Source organism: Culex quinquefasciatus, chromosome 1 (genome assembly GCF_015732765.1).
Source record: "Culex quinquefasciatus strain JHB chromosome 1, VPISU_Cqui_1.0_pri_paternal, whole genome shotgun sequence".
Lineage (NCBI taxonomy): Eukaryota > Metazoa > Arthropoda > Insecta > Diptera > Culicidae > Culex > Culex quinquefasciatus.
This window is the reverse complement of record NC_051861.1, coordinates 1,599,066-1,614,823: the sequence shown is the minus strand read 5'-3', so window position 1 is coordinate 1,614,823 and position 15,758 is coordinate 1,599,066. Positions and strand designations below refer to the sequence as shown.

The 15,758-nt window shown below is 37.7% G+C and overlaps 2 protein-coding genes across 4 annotated transcripts in view; both read right to left on the bottom strand.

The window, feature by feature from the left end:
- The window catches only part of LOC6032078 (rho GTPase-activating protein 7), a 47,911-nt gene extending 41,548 nt beyond the window's left edge, over positions 1 to 6,363 (bottom strand). The window contains exon 1 of the mRNA XM_038248830.1: positions 4,912 to 6,363. Within this exon, the coding sequence (XP_038104758.1) occupies positions 4,912 to 5,184 (273 nt within the window). The 5' untranslated portion in view covers positions 5,185 to 6,363. The remainder of the gene's footprint in view (positions 1 to 4,911) is intronic.
- A 3,333-nt stretch (positions 6,364 to 9,696) lies between these two features.
- LOC6032074 overlaps positions 9,697 to 15,758 on the bottom strand; it is a 38,237-nt gene continuing 32,175 nt past the window's right edge. For 2 of the 3 annotated variants that reach the window (XM_038259761.1, XM_038259746.1), the window contains one exon: positions 9,697 to 11,260. In XM_038259761.1, the coding sequence (XP_038115689.1) occupies positions 11,151 to 11,260 (110 nt within the window). In that variant the 3' untranslated portion in view covers positions 9,697 to 11,150. The remainder of the gene's footprint in view (positions 11,261 to 15,758) is intronic. The other variant, XM_038259753.1, reaches the window with a different exon arrangement.

Sequence of the window (15,758 nt, the reverse complement as noted above, 5' to 3'; positions counted from 1 at the left end):
CGCTCACGGCGCACAGGTTGTTGAGAAAAATTTGCAAGTGGCGAAACGAAACGACAAACAAACAGGATTTTTTTTTGGGATGGGACTTACCGCGGATGACGTGTGCCGGTCGGATCCGTTTGTGGGGAGAAACTTAATTGAATCCACACTGGAGACCGCATCACTAAGTCTCGCGCGGGATCAGCGATAATCGAGTTGCGAAATTCGCGGGGCAGATCCGAGGAATTTCCCCTCAACCGATTGTGTCATTCAAAGTTCAGGGGGGTTGGGTCCATAACGGAAAGCTCCAGACAGGGTATAATTAAGATATTTTCAAGCATCTCACAACTAATAATTAGTCCGTTAACGAAATCGAACAATTGGCGAAACGTGGGGGACTTGTTTCAGACCTGACTAATGTCTGGAACTGGCACACAAGTCATCCAGATGACTTGTCAATCAATTATCATTTAATAGCTCAACTTCGAGGGAACTAACCATGACGGAGCGTGCCGTTGTCATTCACAAACAACTTACGGTTTTTGCGCGATTGCTGATTCGAGCCCGTCCGTATGGAGATGGAATTTTGTTTTGAACATCCATTAGAAACACCAAACGTCCAATACCTTATCAATTAATGTTTAACCTAGTGTCGTCTGACAAGCCTGCAGGCCACAACAACGAATGGTGGGGGGCACCGGGTCAATCCGATGCGACAAAAATGATAATATTATTTATTCTTGGCATTTTCTGTGCTAAATCGCTTTAAATACACACAATGATAACGTTATTTCGAGGATGTCTCTGGAAGAATCCAGATTCAGAGTTCCACTCAACCGTTGTAGACATAAACGTCCCATGTCCGAATTGTTTTGGTTTAAACTTTTAATTAAGCAGTTAATCACGTCTTGTTTGACGTTTCACTTGTTAAGCTCTACGCAAATAACAGACAATAGAAAAATAAATGGAAATCATTTATTATGACTGTTAGTTGGATTTTGATGGAACAGTCTTCTAGTCGTTGAAAATATTTTTCAAATTTAATGTTAGGAACTTTTTCAAGTTTAATCTTCTACTTTCTAATTAGGCGAATGACAAAAACATAGCTGCATAAAAGAAATAAAGCAATTCCAGCCCAAAACAGGATTTTTTTAGGTACTTTTTTCTCGACCCTCTCCGATTTCAATGAAACTTTGTAGACATGTTATCCTAGGCATATATAAGCCATTTTTGTGTATATGGAGCCAGTAACACTCGATAATGACATTTGAAATAATTACATTGCTCATAATTCAAACATAACATTTTTCAGTGTAGTAAAGTAACCTGGATAATAAATTAGCTTATATCTGTAAGCCCATACATCCAATTGAAATGTGGTCAAAGACAAACTTATTGGATATTGGACGAGCTTTTCGGTAAAAATATTTTCGAAACTGAAAAATCAAGTCCGTCATTTAGAAATTGCCAAATACCAGAAAAAAACCTATTTTTTCAACCATTTTATTTTTAAAACCGCTGTAACTTCACAAGGATTGCACTTAGGACCAAGCCTGCAAAATGTTTCCAACCCAGCGTACACATGAAGCAAACCAAAATGTCAGTTCACTGCTAGCATGTGACTGTAAGCCTACTGTGTCCGTTCAACCACTGCCGCCTGACTCGTGCCGGTCGGCTGCTGGAGAATGAGAGACGTGAAAAAATGAGCTACACTCACTCAATTCGTGTCGTATGACTGACTCGTAAAATCCTCTCTAAACACTATTTTGACTATTTTTAAAAAATTGAATGGTTCTAGATTGCGCAAAACACTTAAAACAACCATAACTTATATTCAAAATTACATTTCCACGCATAAATACCAACTTTTTGTGTAAAAACTTGTTTCTTTATGTGTGTGCGTGCAACGTCGAATGAGCGTTGATCGACTACTGCCTCGCATTGCAGCTGCTCAGTGAGCTAGGGCACCCACGACTGAGTCGGGTTTGTTTATGTCACGGTTTTGCGGTTCAGTGAATGGATCTTAAAAAATCGTGTATGCGTCGCCGATTTTCACGTCAGGACCCCTGACATTTTCAGCTCTGCTTAGGACAATGGTCAATATGGAGACTTTTATGTAAAATTGTCTGGAGAATCGATTCCCGTATTCGGCTTTGGAAAATTTTGACGTTTAGATTACTTTTCAAAAAAACAGTTTCAGTAAATGATTTTTGTATTTTTTTTAGGTGAGTTGCTTCATCCTACATTTTTCGTGAGTCTTTTTGTAACATCTTAGGCTATTTTCACAAACATTTTGAGCAAACAAAAATCGTGGGCTCACCTTCAAATTTAACTTTTAAACTTTAAAATCAAAAAATCTCATAAAAGTGGAGTGTTTTTTTCTTTCAGTGTATTTTTTTTCGGAAAGCCCGTCAAATTTCCTACAAGTTTGTCTTTGACCATACGATGCAACGGCTTTGAGATACAGCAATATTTAAATTACGAAATACAAAAATATTGAAAACACGTACGCCCCTCTCAAATGTCATAATCGAGTGTTACTGGCTCCATATACACAAAAATGGCTTATATATGCCTAGGATAACATGTCTACAAAGTTTCATTGAAATCGGAGAGGGTCGGGTACAACCGATTATCTATTTGACATGGAATTGCTCTATAAAGCAAAAAAACAAAAAAAAATGTTTCGAGCTAGATATTCCGGATTTTTTTCCTGAGAATTACAACTTGTCACCCTCTACTGAGGAGCATGGACAAAATGAAAAAGTGATAATACCTCAATTTTGGTTGAGTTTTTCAATGGTTAAAATGATCAAATCACTGAATGCCATGATAATAAAAGTTTTTCTTCTTGATATACACAGTAAAAAAATTATGGTAATATTACGTCTGGGCAAGAGTTATGTCAGAAAAATTAATAATTTTACCTCTGAAAATGTGTCATTTTACCACTATTCTGGTGTAATGATAATTTTACAGTCTAAATACATTATAAAAGAGGTAATATTCAACCTTCCAACATTAAACCTTCCAAATTTACACATTTTTTTACTGTGTATATTGAAAAGTTGAAAATCGGAATTCTACACATTTTTCTATCTACAAACTCTAATTTGGCTGTTTTAAACAAATCTTATGAAATATCCAGGAATGATTTGGAATACAATTTTAATTTGATGGACCACTGAGTTGGAACAACTTAATGGATAGTTTCTGATGATTTCTTGTTTTACTGACCTGTCCAAGAATTTTAATGGAGATTGGTAAGGATATACTATAATTCTTGTTTTAAAACTCAAAAGTAAACATTTTGCTAATCCGAAAACTATCAATTAATCATTTTTTTATTGATTCTTCAAAATGTGCCAAATTTACCCGACAAGATATGTCACCATAAAAAGAGTGATAAAATTTCACCACACTCCTCTCATTAGTTGTATGAAATTTGAAATAATTTAAACATATTTTGAATATTTCTGAAATTTTCTTTATACACTGAAAAAAACCAATTCTCGAAATCGTGAATTAAATTCACGAATGCGAGAACCACGAAGGAATATATTCACGTTCATGGTGCAAATGCACCATACTCATGAATAAATTCCTTCGTGGTTCTGACATTCGTGAACTTAATTGACGATTACGAGAATTGATTTTTTTCTGTGTACAGTGCCAATCCGTTGGCAATACATTTTTTCAAACATTTCTGGTTGTCAAAAATCAACGTCAATTTTAAAAAATTTCATTATTGTATGAAGCTTTATAACCTTGAATTAGGAACCTCTATCAGGAACTTGTTTTTTGAAAACGAATAAGGCCGTTGCAATTTTTTTTTTTCAAGGTTCACACTTTGTGCATTGAATTTTAATTTTGTATAGGAAAACCTACTCTTTAGTACATTGATTTTTGAAATATTTATTTTGAAATGAATTTTAAAGCCAACGCAATGCCTTTAAAATTGCAAAAAATCTCTAAAACTTTCCCAAGAAATGCTTGGTATTATCTTGCTCGCGTCAAAATATACGGTGTCCACAAAATTGCTCTAAAACATGTTTATTGTTCGAAAATCGCGTTATAGACCAGTTTTAAGGACGCTTAACTTTAACAGGGGCAAGATAGCACCATGCTTTTCTCGGGAAAGTTTACGAGAATTTTCTCAATTTTGACGCAATTGTTGGCTTAAAAAAAATTGAGGAAAAAAAAAAGTTAAAAATCAAAATGTAGAAAAGAAGGCAAAATGTGCGAGGCAACTAACCACTCCCAAATTTTGCGGAGTTGTTTAGGGGCCCAAACTTGTATAACAGGTGATGATTCAAAAATACCAAGCAAATCTTTGATGTAGTGATCCGTGCATGCTGTCCACTTGTGAATCATATGGAGTATCCGGAATTTGAGTCAAAACAAGCTGACTTGTTTTTTTAAGTTGAAATAATTTAAACCTTCTGAAAACTTACATTGCAATTAATATCCTTAAAAAACTAATATTTAGAAAAAAAATAATTCATTTTTTATGCGAAAATCAATGGACGGAGGTTCTTGTTTAAGTTCTTGGTTTGAAAACGATTTTTGACAAAATTTGCTTAATCACGACGTTCTAAGAAGAATTAAGTGCTCACTTGTCCAAACTTTGCATTAAAACCAATAAAATACCCAAATCTAGCAAGACCTCCCCATAAAAATCCCATCAGTGCCGCCAACAATGAGAGCCGCAGCAATTACCTTCCCGAAAAAAAAATAAAACCCCTTGCGCTCCCGGAACAATCAAACCGTTCAGAACTCAAAACGTTAGAAGCCACGCCACGACTCGAGACTTCCGGGTTCTAAGCCAAAACACTAATTGCGCGGCCGCTACCCCCAACTCAATAGCCCCGGCGTTTCGTGTCTGTTCGCTGCTAGTTTGTCTATGTGTGCGTTGTCGAACTCCTCTCTTACCTTGACCTTTTCCAGATATCTCTCGAGCTCGGCGTACGGGTCCTTGCTATTGATCACATCGAGCTCGTAGCAATTGTTGTTGTCTTCGCCGACGTCCAAAGTCGGCGGTATTTTGCACATTGTCGATGCTGCTGCCGTATGATCGCGATTAGTGATCGTGGTGTTGGTGTCGGTGCTGGTGCTTGAGGCATTCGTGCTGGCAACATCCGCGTCTATCACATCGTTCGAATCACACTGCGGTGGAAGCATACTGCCAACATTGTTTGAACTCATCGGCTTGGCTTATCAGCTGGGGCCGCCGATGTTGTCTCATAATTTTCGATTCTGGCTAAGCTGAGCATTTGGGTTGGGGCTCTGATGTTTGTTTGTTTGCGTGCTGGGTCTCGCGGTTCTGCGCGTATCGGCCGTGACGTCATCCAGCAACAATCTGGAAATCCTTTGACAGCGACGGCGCAACGACGCAAAGCGCGGAGGTTCAATATTTACCCTTTGGAGGTTGCTTGCTTGCCTGTTCGCTCGCTGGCTTGCAGTGTGTGAGCTTGCTAGCTTAAGCTGCTCGACGCGAGATTCTGCGGCAAGTTCAAGTATGCGATTGAAATTCGACAGACGGCGATAATTCGCTGCTGCTGCTGCGCCACCTGCATTGCTTGCCGTGGCAATTATCTGCTCACCAGGCCCGCTGGTTGACACATTTACTCACGATCAGATCATCGACTACGACGTACGACGTGATCCTCGGCGCTGAACCATGGCGATGACTCCCTCACGCCTCGGCAGATGTCGATGACTCACACACAAGGGGTCTCTGGAACGCGCAATTGCCTTCTACGCGGATTTCACTAATTAACCCTCTCCAAGTCGAGGTACTTGGGAATCTTTCAAGTGTGAGTAAGTGTGTGTTTTGCTCAGCTCTCTGTGATGATCGCGAGTTGTGCGCTACGTTCGTCGCATTCTATAAACTTTATCCGTGTGATGTCGAGTTGTCGAGAAGGCCTCTTTCCTCTGTTTTATGCGCCCTCTCCCTCTCTTCGTCTATCTGCTCTTTGGCTCTTTCTTTCTTTCACTCACTTTATGATCTATGCTTGCCAGCTAGCTGCTAGATAGATCCAGCCTGCTGTGAGGTAGTGTGTACACAACGCACGCACGCACACTCCCACTAAAGCTTCTAGGCAAGGCCCTCTTCGATCGATGCGTTTCGCTAAGCCGATCGCGCACACACCCGAGTTCTACGCTCTTCGCACAGATCAATATCACCCACAGCCTGCTGCTGCTCAACGTTTCGGCCCGCAGTCACTGCGCTTCGACAGGGGGGACACACTCACGATTATCACACCCAAAAACAGCAATTGGAAGACCCCCGTCTCTCCCACCGTCGTCACGGCTCTCGGCTATCAGTCAACGCACACTTTTCGTTTCCAAATTGCCACACAATCCCCTCCCCACCGCCTCAACCCACCCCCTTCGTTTTCTCTTTTCACTCCCCACACGCGTGTGCCCACTTTGCGGGAACCCTCGTACCCTCCCCCCGTCCTCGCTCCGGAAAATCCCCCACAGCTGACTTTCCTCGCCGCCACCAGACTTGCTGGCCCAGAAAAATCTCACAATCCGACCGAGGTCGAAAATGAGCCCAATTAAGAGCCTCCCAAATTCGACATCAACAATGTGTAGTAACACACATAGAAAAAAAAAACACAAAAATGACGAAATCCACACACACGCTCCGCTCGCCGCGATCTGGTCACCAGAAAGGGACGGCCACAACCAGCCAACGCTCACCAACACGCGCGCGACGCGACCGTTTTGGCTCTGTGTGGTGTGTGGAGAAAAATCTGGTGTTTTTCTTTCGGTTTCGTTTACGTTTGCGTATAAGAGCGCGCGCGGCACCGTCACAGCTTAAGTCACAAGCGCGCGTTCTCGGTTCGACTCTCGGAGCAATACTAAAGTGTGCGCTGCGCCGACACAGCCGAGCGGTCGTGACAGCGCCCCGACTGCGCCGCGGATGGAACCGGAGAGGGGTGGGGCGTAAATGACGACATGAACGGAGGCTTGATTGTTTACGTTGGTGTTTATGCTTTATATTGTAACGTAGATTTGGCTAAGAGAAGCATAAGTGAAGAAATGTTACGGAGTCTATGAATGCAATGTGGGCGGTGAAGCATATTTATGCTGGGCACAAGCACGCGAAGCGAGAGTCATCTGGGTGTCAGTTTGAAAACTGCGCACATAGCTCAAGATGTGAATGCATAAATGTCCAAAAAAGCAGATTGCATTAATTTTACATTCACAAGACAGATTTAGAACTGCTCATAACAGAAAATCAACGCAATGTTACCTGACACTTAATGAGCTGATTATGAAGTACATTAAATTTGTTAGCACAAAATTGTATGTCAACGTCAGCAGAGACCCAGCATTTTAATTGCTTTGCGTAGAACGAGTAATTTATTTCACGGATATCTGCGAAATAAAGCTCAAGCAGCATAAGGTTTCAAGAGTTCTACAAGCACTCTTTGAGCAGCTTGAATCATCAGAATAAAATACTGGCTCATTCCGGCCTAAAATAATACCTCTAATTTCAGTGACAAATTTATTGGTGAAATTTTAAGAAACCAGGCGCCTCCATTAAATCATTCTAAGAAAGTTTGACACAAAGGAGGTGCTTGGTTTCATGTAATGATTCCGTAGATTCCGTGGTCGGAAATCAACTAGAATTTAATTTTAACGCTTAGAGCAGTTTTGGGGAATCAAATTATAACAAATTATTGTATTTCAAATGTAGCCCAACGAAAACAAACATATTGCAATACTCGCTTACTTTACAAAATGTCTTATCAGCACAGGAAACCCATGGCGCATAGAAACCTTGAAAAAGTAATCATGAGGGGCTCTATTCCAAGAAACCGTGCGCCTCCATTGATTCATTGTAAGAAAGTATGTTTCAATGGAGACACTTGGTTTTCTTATAATGATTCCAATGCTATTATAAACAAGTTATTTCGAATTTTAACTGGATAGAAATAATCAAAAATGTAATTCTATCGCTTTATAAAATCGCTGATTGTAAAATGAAATTACGAGAAATCAACAGGCCACAAATAATTGAAAAACATAAAACTTCTTGCAATTATTACTATACAGAAAATGTAAGTTCAAATTAAAATAAATTTTTGCAAACTAAACTTTTTGTGGAACTAGACATCAAACATTTTTAATAATTTAACATATGCTTTAGCGATTTCAAACGTTCTACAAAGGGATTTTGACAGAAGAAAACGAATTGGTCACAAAACTATTCTACAAATCGTAATATATTGTTAAAGCGAGAGTAAAATATTTGGACAATTACGAAAAAAGTTTTTTTCGTTGTCTGGCAGTACGTGGCCGAATGGTTACGCTGTCCGCTTTGTAAGCGAATGATTCTGGGTTCGATTCCCATCTGCTGCAACCTTCCATCGGATGAGGAAGTAAAAGTTAGGCTGTTAAGTCATTTCAGGTGTAGGAGTCGTCTCCATGCCATAAGTACAAACAACACACCAAACCAAGCCTACTCCGGTGGAATCGCTGGCGGCGGTTGGACTCGCAATCCAAAGGTCATCAGTTCAAACACTGGGGTGGAAGGTTCCTTGGAGTAGAAAGAGGTTTGGGTGCTCTCCCCATTCAAGCCGTTGGACTCCTAGGTTCGAGCAGAAACTTGCAATAGAGACCACAAAAGACCTGGGGGTCGTTAATGTGGATGGTTTGATTTGATTTGATGTTTGAACTTAACTACACAGAAAAAAATAATGGTAATATCCATCAGGAAATGATGAAAGATTATGTGTCAAAAAAATGATTAATTTTACCTCTGAAAATGATGAATTTTTATCAGTTTTTGATGAACATTCATCAGGTTCACATTTTTACAAATTTTTTAAGTAATATTATAGAAAAAAGGTGTAATATTCAACCAAATTTTCTACCCTCCAAAAGTCAACTTTTTTTCTGTGTACTCTAAAGTGATTTATATTTTTCAAATCCAATATGGAGTGATAAACATCGAGAAAATGCATTTGGTACAAATTATTTCCTAGCAAAAAGTAGTTAGTGAGAATCAGCAAATTGGATAGAAATAGAATTGATCTTTTGAAAAGTGCGTGGTTTAAAAAATAAAAATATATATGGAATTTTATGCAGTAAAAATAAATCTGTGTTGGAAAAATCGTTGAGTAATCGTTGTTGCTTCAGTCATTGTTGAATTTTAAGCGGTATGTGTCTCCACAAAAAATATGCATGCGAAAAATGTACAGTGGAAAACATTTTCAATTAAATCGCTTGATTTTTTTTAAAAAGTATAGTGTATTGAGGAAAATAAAACTAGATTTTATTGAAACAACTTTTTTTTCGAAAAAAAACATAATGCGCTTTATTTTTTGTTTGAAGTACTTACACAAAAAATATCAAATCTTTATACGGTTGATAATTTAATTTAAAAAGCCTAGAGTACTTGCTTGTAGTTTTTTTTTTCATCCTTAAAAACTTCAGTTTTTCTGCCAACACATTCGTTTTAGACATCACCAACCGTTCCGTGCAAGATTCGCTCCGCTTGCTGCTTTCTTTCTTTCTTTCTCTCTAGCACACCATCCTCTCTCTCTCACGCTCTCACTCGATCCTCCTACACTCGCGATCTTCCTCGGACCCATTCCCTACCGGCAAATTTTGCTCCTATCCTTGCGCGCTCCGCTAACCGAATTCTGTCTCCTGTTCTCTCTGTTTTACATTCCTCATCACGTGTTTAGTTTTTTTTTCTTTCTGTCTGCTTTCTTCGCATTTTTAGGAAACCTTGGATACATAATTCAAGAAAAAACGGATAATTTAATAGTTTTCTTATACACACTTTCCTCACGTCCCAATCCTCTTCCTATTCACTTTCCGTTTTCTTCTTCTTCTTATTTTTTGTTCGGAGAGTACCGTAAGCGCAATGTGATTCGTTGACTTTAGGTTGTAGTTTTTTTCTTGGTTTTATTTTTCTTTAACCGCAGTGTTTTTTAGTATAATTCATTTTTGTTAGTTTTGTTCTCCGTTTCCTTTCTTTTTTTTCTTGCCTCCTCCTTTGAGTGTCGAAATTTTGGTGTGGGTGAGTATGACTTGCTTTTAAATATAAAATACACGAGAGATAGTGCTGGCAGTGTGTGTGTGTGGATGTGGCTGTGTGTGAGTGTGTACGGATGTGTGTGTGTATGGAAAGAAGGATCAAGCTAAAAACTCCGATTAGCCGAAAACGATTAGAAAAATCAACACTGAAGAACCACTCGCTTTGTGTCCAGAAGTGGTTCTCGGGAACAACACCGCAGGCGGGGGGAGTCGGAAATTGTGTTTGCCTTTTTTTCTTTTGTGCGCCACAGTGGAGGACGAAAAAGGACGAATGAGGCAACAGAAGCACAGGTAATAGAGCGCTCTCAATCACAATAATCACATTCAGTAAGGGTTATTTTTTAATGTTTTGTTTTTTTTTTCTTATGTTGGTTCGTGGAATTTACAAGGAGAGTACTGGTAAAAAGGTTAAAAACGTGTTGTTGCCTGCACTGACGATACTCGCGATGCACGTGTGCGCGTGGGCGCTCAAAGTAGGCGAACTGTTCATGGCTTGCTAATCCTGCTCCGACGCATTCCGTTTCACTTTCTTACACTGAGATACTCTGGTAATTTACAATGTTTTTTTTTTTTTTTTTAAGTCAATTCTCGCACTGCTCTCCTCACTTTAGTTTAGTATTTTTTTCATAATCTTTGTTCTCTGTATACATAATTTGCTTCCTTATGCTAAATCATCACGTAAGTGAAACCGATTCGAGAAAGGAAGATTTCATCGCTTAGTAAGGGACGATAATGTGTGATAAAATGAAACAAAAGAGATAAAACAATAAAAAACCATAAGTTTATTTGGGTTCTACGTTCTCGCTGTCTCGCTTTGTACAGTCAATGGATGTACGACACCTTTAATTTTCATTTTTCTCCTTTTTTGTGTGTGTTTTGTTTCAGTATGTGTGAGCGTGTAGAATATGTCTTTTGCCTCTTGTTTACAATTTTCGCCAGCTGCTTCCCTCTCACCGCATGGCTTGCTCCGTTGCTGCAACGGCCGCAAACCACCTTCCCGGAACGACACGCTCCGGGTTTTTTTTCGTCTGTGAGATCAGCGCCCATTCGAGTCCTTTCTTTTTGTGTTTCTCTTGTTTGTTTACATCTTATTGAAATGTACAATATGATCATCTTAGAGTAAAATTAAATAGCATTATCGATAATACAGTGAGAATCATCCAGCTGCTGGTGTGGTGGTAGTGTAGCGTGATCGATGAGCTTGTTTCGCCGCATTTGCCTGGAAAAATGGGACCTAAATTAGTCAATTTTATAACATTTTATGCCATACCAGAAGAGAAATCGTACGAAATATGCTTAGATAACGTATTTTTATTTCCTAAAATAAGAGTAGTTATTTTCTAAAAACATTTAAATTATGATCTCTAAAAACATTGCAATTCTGTTAACAAAATTTGTTTCATGAGTGCTTGTCATGTTTTACATGCCAAAACGTATTTTAAACATTGTCAATAGGAGGGTGAAATTGGGCCAGAGTAAAAGTGATTTGTATACAGTTGTATAAAAATGAAATGTGAAATTTAAAAAAAAAAGCTGAAATCAATTTAGAATGCAGTCTCCTGCATCTTCAACCATTTTTAATATGTTTAAAAAAATTCAAAATATTTTCAGTTGAAGTGAATTTTCGATGTACAGCACCGAAACTTTTATTCGTTGAAACTGTCATTTTTTGAAAACTTGCCCCGATACTCTTCAAGGGTGTTCCCCTCAAGAACTGGGAGAGAAAATGATTGCAAACCAACTGTGCCAGTGTATAATAATTTTTCAACAACTTTTTCATTCAAATAATTGTGGCATTTTCAATTTTTATATTTATATGCTTACTGGACAAAACATTACGGTGGATGTTAACAAGCTAATACAAAGTTGGTGCAAATTATAAACACATAAAAAAAATTACTTGTATTACTAAAAGATTCCCATATTAAGCTTTTCTTATTTTCGAAAGTGTTTGGTATGGTTAAGTGGACTAAAAAAGAAATTTTTGCACACATTTTGTGATAAAGAGATCTTTTTCATGTTATAGGCAGCCTCAGGTTTTTTTTTCGAATAGGAGCGGCCGTGGCTGACAGGTTACGGTGTTCGCTTTGTAAGCGTATGGTCCTGGGTTCGATTCCCATCTGCTCCCAACGAGAAAGTATAGGAAATATAAATCTTGAAACTCTGAACATGTACGAAAAATCAAAGGCGCTCGAGTCGGGGTTCGATCCTCCGTCCTTTGGATTGGTAAGCAAAAATGCTAACCACTAGCCCATCGCGACTTGGTGAGCTATGATAGGAATTAGGAATACTGTTACCACCATCAACTATATACGCGCTGGGTCCTTGTCCATTTGACAAGGGTTCGGAAGTTCTAAATAACGTTTGAATTCGATTGATGCAAACGTTCTTCAGGGCGGGGCTTGTCGACTCAAGCTGAGGGACCTAGCGCTCGGCTAGCCAGCGTAGAAATGGGTCACCGAGTTATTTGCATGTATAGAATGAGAGCTAAAAATACATGGAAACAACTCAATTTGTAAGAAGCGACCGCGTGGTCCCGTTTGGTTGGTTGCACACACACACACACACACACACACACACACACACACACACATAGGCAGTAGGATGTAACAAAAATTACTTTTTGGCGGGCATTCAAGGGTTTGTTCCGGTGGGCATACTAAGCCCAAATCCAAAATATGAGCTTGATTGGACGTAACAGGAGCTGGCGCTCCGCCCTTCAATTTTAAATGGGATTTAACCCGTAAAAAAAGATTTTTTCAAAAATGTCACTTTTTGAGGCATTTTGGCCACCAATGCGTTTGCCAAAAACATCACTGGCGTGTAGGCCAGATCCTTGCGCATCTTTTGGTACCGTAAACCGGGGTGACTTTGATAGGATTTCAATTTGTTTTTGAAATATTTTCCAACAGGTAAGATTTTTCTCAAGATTATTATTTTTAAAACATGTACTGGGGTAGGCCACACAAAGTCCATGCACTATTTTGGAAAAAAAGTTTTTCAATAGTGTTTAGAAAAATAGTTACGTTAAAAATTATTATTTTAAATTCCGGGGTGACTTTGATAGTCATAGTTTTTCTTGTTAAAATCATATTTAAGAAGTTCAAACTTTATTTGTACGTTAAATGTACCATCACTAAAGTAGCTGATATAGTTTTTAAGAAAAAAAATCAATGTTTATATTTAGTTAACTAAGTTTATAAGCTTTTTAGCAAAATACTAATAAATTTTACATAAAATTGTTTAAAAATAGGAATTTTGCCTGAAATTTGTTAAAACTAGTTTTGTTTATAAAATTATCGATTTATATTGCATTTTAAACTGAATGCAAAGCACCAATCACAAGTTTTCACATTTTACATGAAATTTGTTCAACTGAAATTGCCTATAAATTTGGAGATTTTTTTAATTGTGTTTCAAGGACACATAATTTTTATTATTTACAAACTTATTTAACCTTCTCCTAATGGAAAATTGTCCAAAGAACCCGAAAATGCATTCCGTTTTCCGATTCAAAATCATGTTCATTGAGAAAACCATGAAACTTTGAGAAGTTTTAAATAATGACTTTCATCAACATTTTCTTATTTATAGTTAACTAACTTTTTAAACATTTCAAAATTTTATGCAAAGTTCTTCTTGAGGTACTTTGAACACTTCTCTACCACGGTCAGTATGATTCTGAACCATTCCGTACGTATTTTAAATGTACTCATAATTTTGCAGAAAAATCGCCAACCTATCAAAGTCACCCCGGCTATCAAAGTCACCCCGTTTTACGGTATATATAACATTGACATTTGGAGCACCCTGGAGCTCGGTACAGGCCTTCAAAGTTTGGCATTTTTTCGAAAAATCGGTCCCGGCAAAATCAAATGGCGTCTAGGGCGTCGCGAGGCGCGACGCATATCTTTTTTGCCGGGACCGATTTTTCGAAAAAATGCCAAACTTTGAAGGCCTGTACCGAGCTCCAGGGTGCTCCAAATGTCAATGTTATATATACCAAAAGATGCGCAAGGATCTGGCCTACACGCCAGTGATGTTTTTGGTAAACGCATTGGTGGCCAAAATGCCTCAAAAAGTGACACTTTTGAAAAAATCTTTTTTTACGGGTTAAATCCCATTTAAAATTGAAGGGCGGAGCGCCAGCTCCTGTTACGTCCAATCAAGCTCATATTTTGGATTTGGGCTTAGTATGCCCACCGGAACAAACCCTTGAATGCCCGCCAAAAAGTCATTTTTGTTACACTCTATTAGGCAGCCTCAGGTTTTTTCGAAAGATAATCATTTTTTTTTTTTGATATTTAAAAAAAATGTATGAAAGCACTCCCTTAAAGCATACTTTCTAAGCTGTGCTGAGAAATATTCCTGAATTTTATCTTTTAGACAATGTTGGTTGTAGAGATACAGTCTCTTAAAGTCTCTATTTTGTGAACAATGTTTTTTTCTCAGTGTTACTCAATAAGTCTTCTTTTTACCTCGCAAAATCTCGGAAACTATTGATTTGATTTACAACGTAAAACAGTACAACCTATTAGAATATTTCTGTTCTTTTTATAAACACATGTTTAAAAAAATTTAAACAAAGTTTTTGAAAATCAAACCAACAGTTTCCGAGGTAAAAAACTTTTTTTTTCTTTTAGAGAAAAACACATTTTTCACAAAATTTAAATTTAAGGATGCTGTAACTCAGTACCAGCAGTTTGATCAACAATACCTAAAAGAAAAATTGTATTAAATTTCCTCAGCTTTTCAAACTCAGTTTTTGGAGGGGTGCCTTTCCTTCATGCAGTTTTTTTTTAATTACAAACAAACTGTAAATTTTCGCATAGAATTCTGAGGTCTCTATTAAAAAACGTGTAAAGTCATTTTCAATTGCAAATGTGATTTTGCATCTATAAATTATTTTTGAAAATTTTGTTTGACAACATTTCAGATTTTTTTTATCTACAAAAATGCCTTGTTTGGCCCTTTCAATATATTCACAAATTTCGAAAATTGAAAAATACTTATTTAGGGAATTCAACTTTTAAGGGTACACAGCAACCGAGGAAGTTGTTGTCTTCTTATTACAATCCTGCAACAATCTGTTTGTAAAAAAAAGTCAAACTTTGTTAAAAAATATGTTTTAGACAGTAAATTTAGGAGTTGATTAAAAAATTATCGTATTTTTAAAGAAACTAAAATGTCTGTAACAAAAACCTTGGTGCAAAAACTCTGGTTGATGTGTACCGTTAAGAGTAAAAAAATGAGAATTATGATTTGTATACCTGTGATTTTTAATTTGAAAAGTTCTAATCTTAACCTACAACTATGTCGAAGACACCTAATTGTTAAAAAAAAACCTTCTTTAGCTACAATTTTTTAAAAAATCACATGCCCACATCGATCAAAATTGTATTGAGACTTAAATGTAAAAACATATTATGCAAAATGACTTTGCTGCCATAGGAAATGCATGGCCAAAGTTTCTCCAAATAAAAAAATGCAAAGAAAAGTCGATTTGTGAAAACGTAGATATTTACTCTGCTATCAAATCATTTGTTTTACCAAGCGGCTCCATTGAATCTTTCTTTCTTAATATGTATTCATGGAGACGTCTGGTTTTTAAGAAGGGAACGATAACATTTTTACCCGAAATTTGTTTAGAAATTGAAATGTAATCCTTTCCATTAAAGCGTGTTCAGAGCTTCATTCGCTCTGTCTTCCGGGACCAG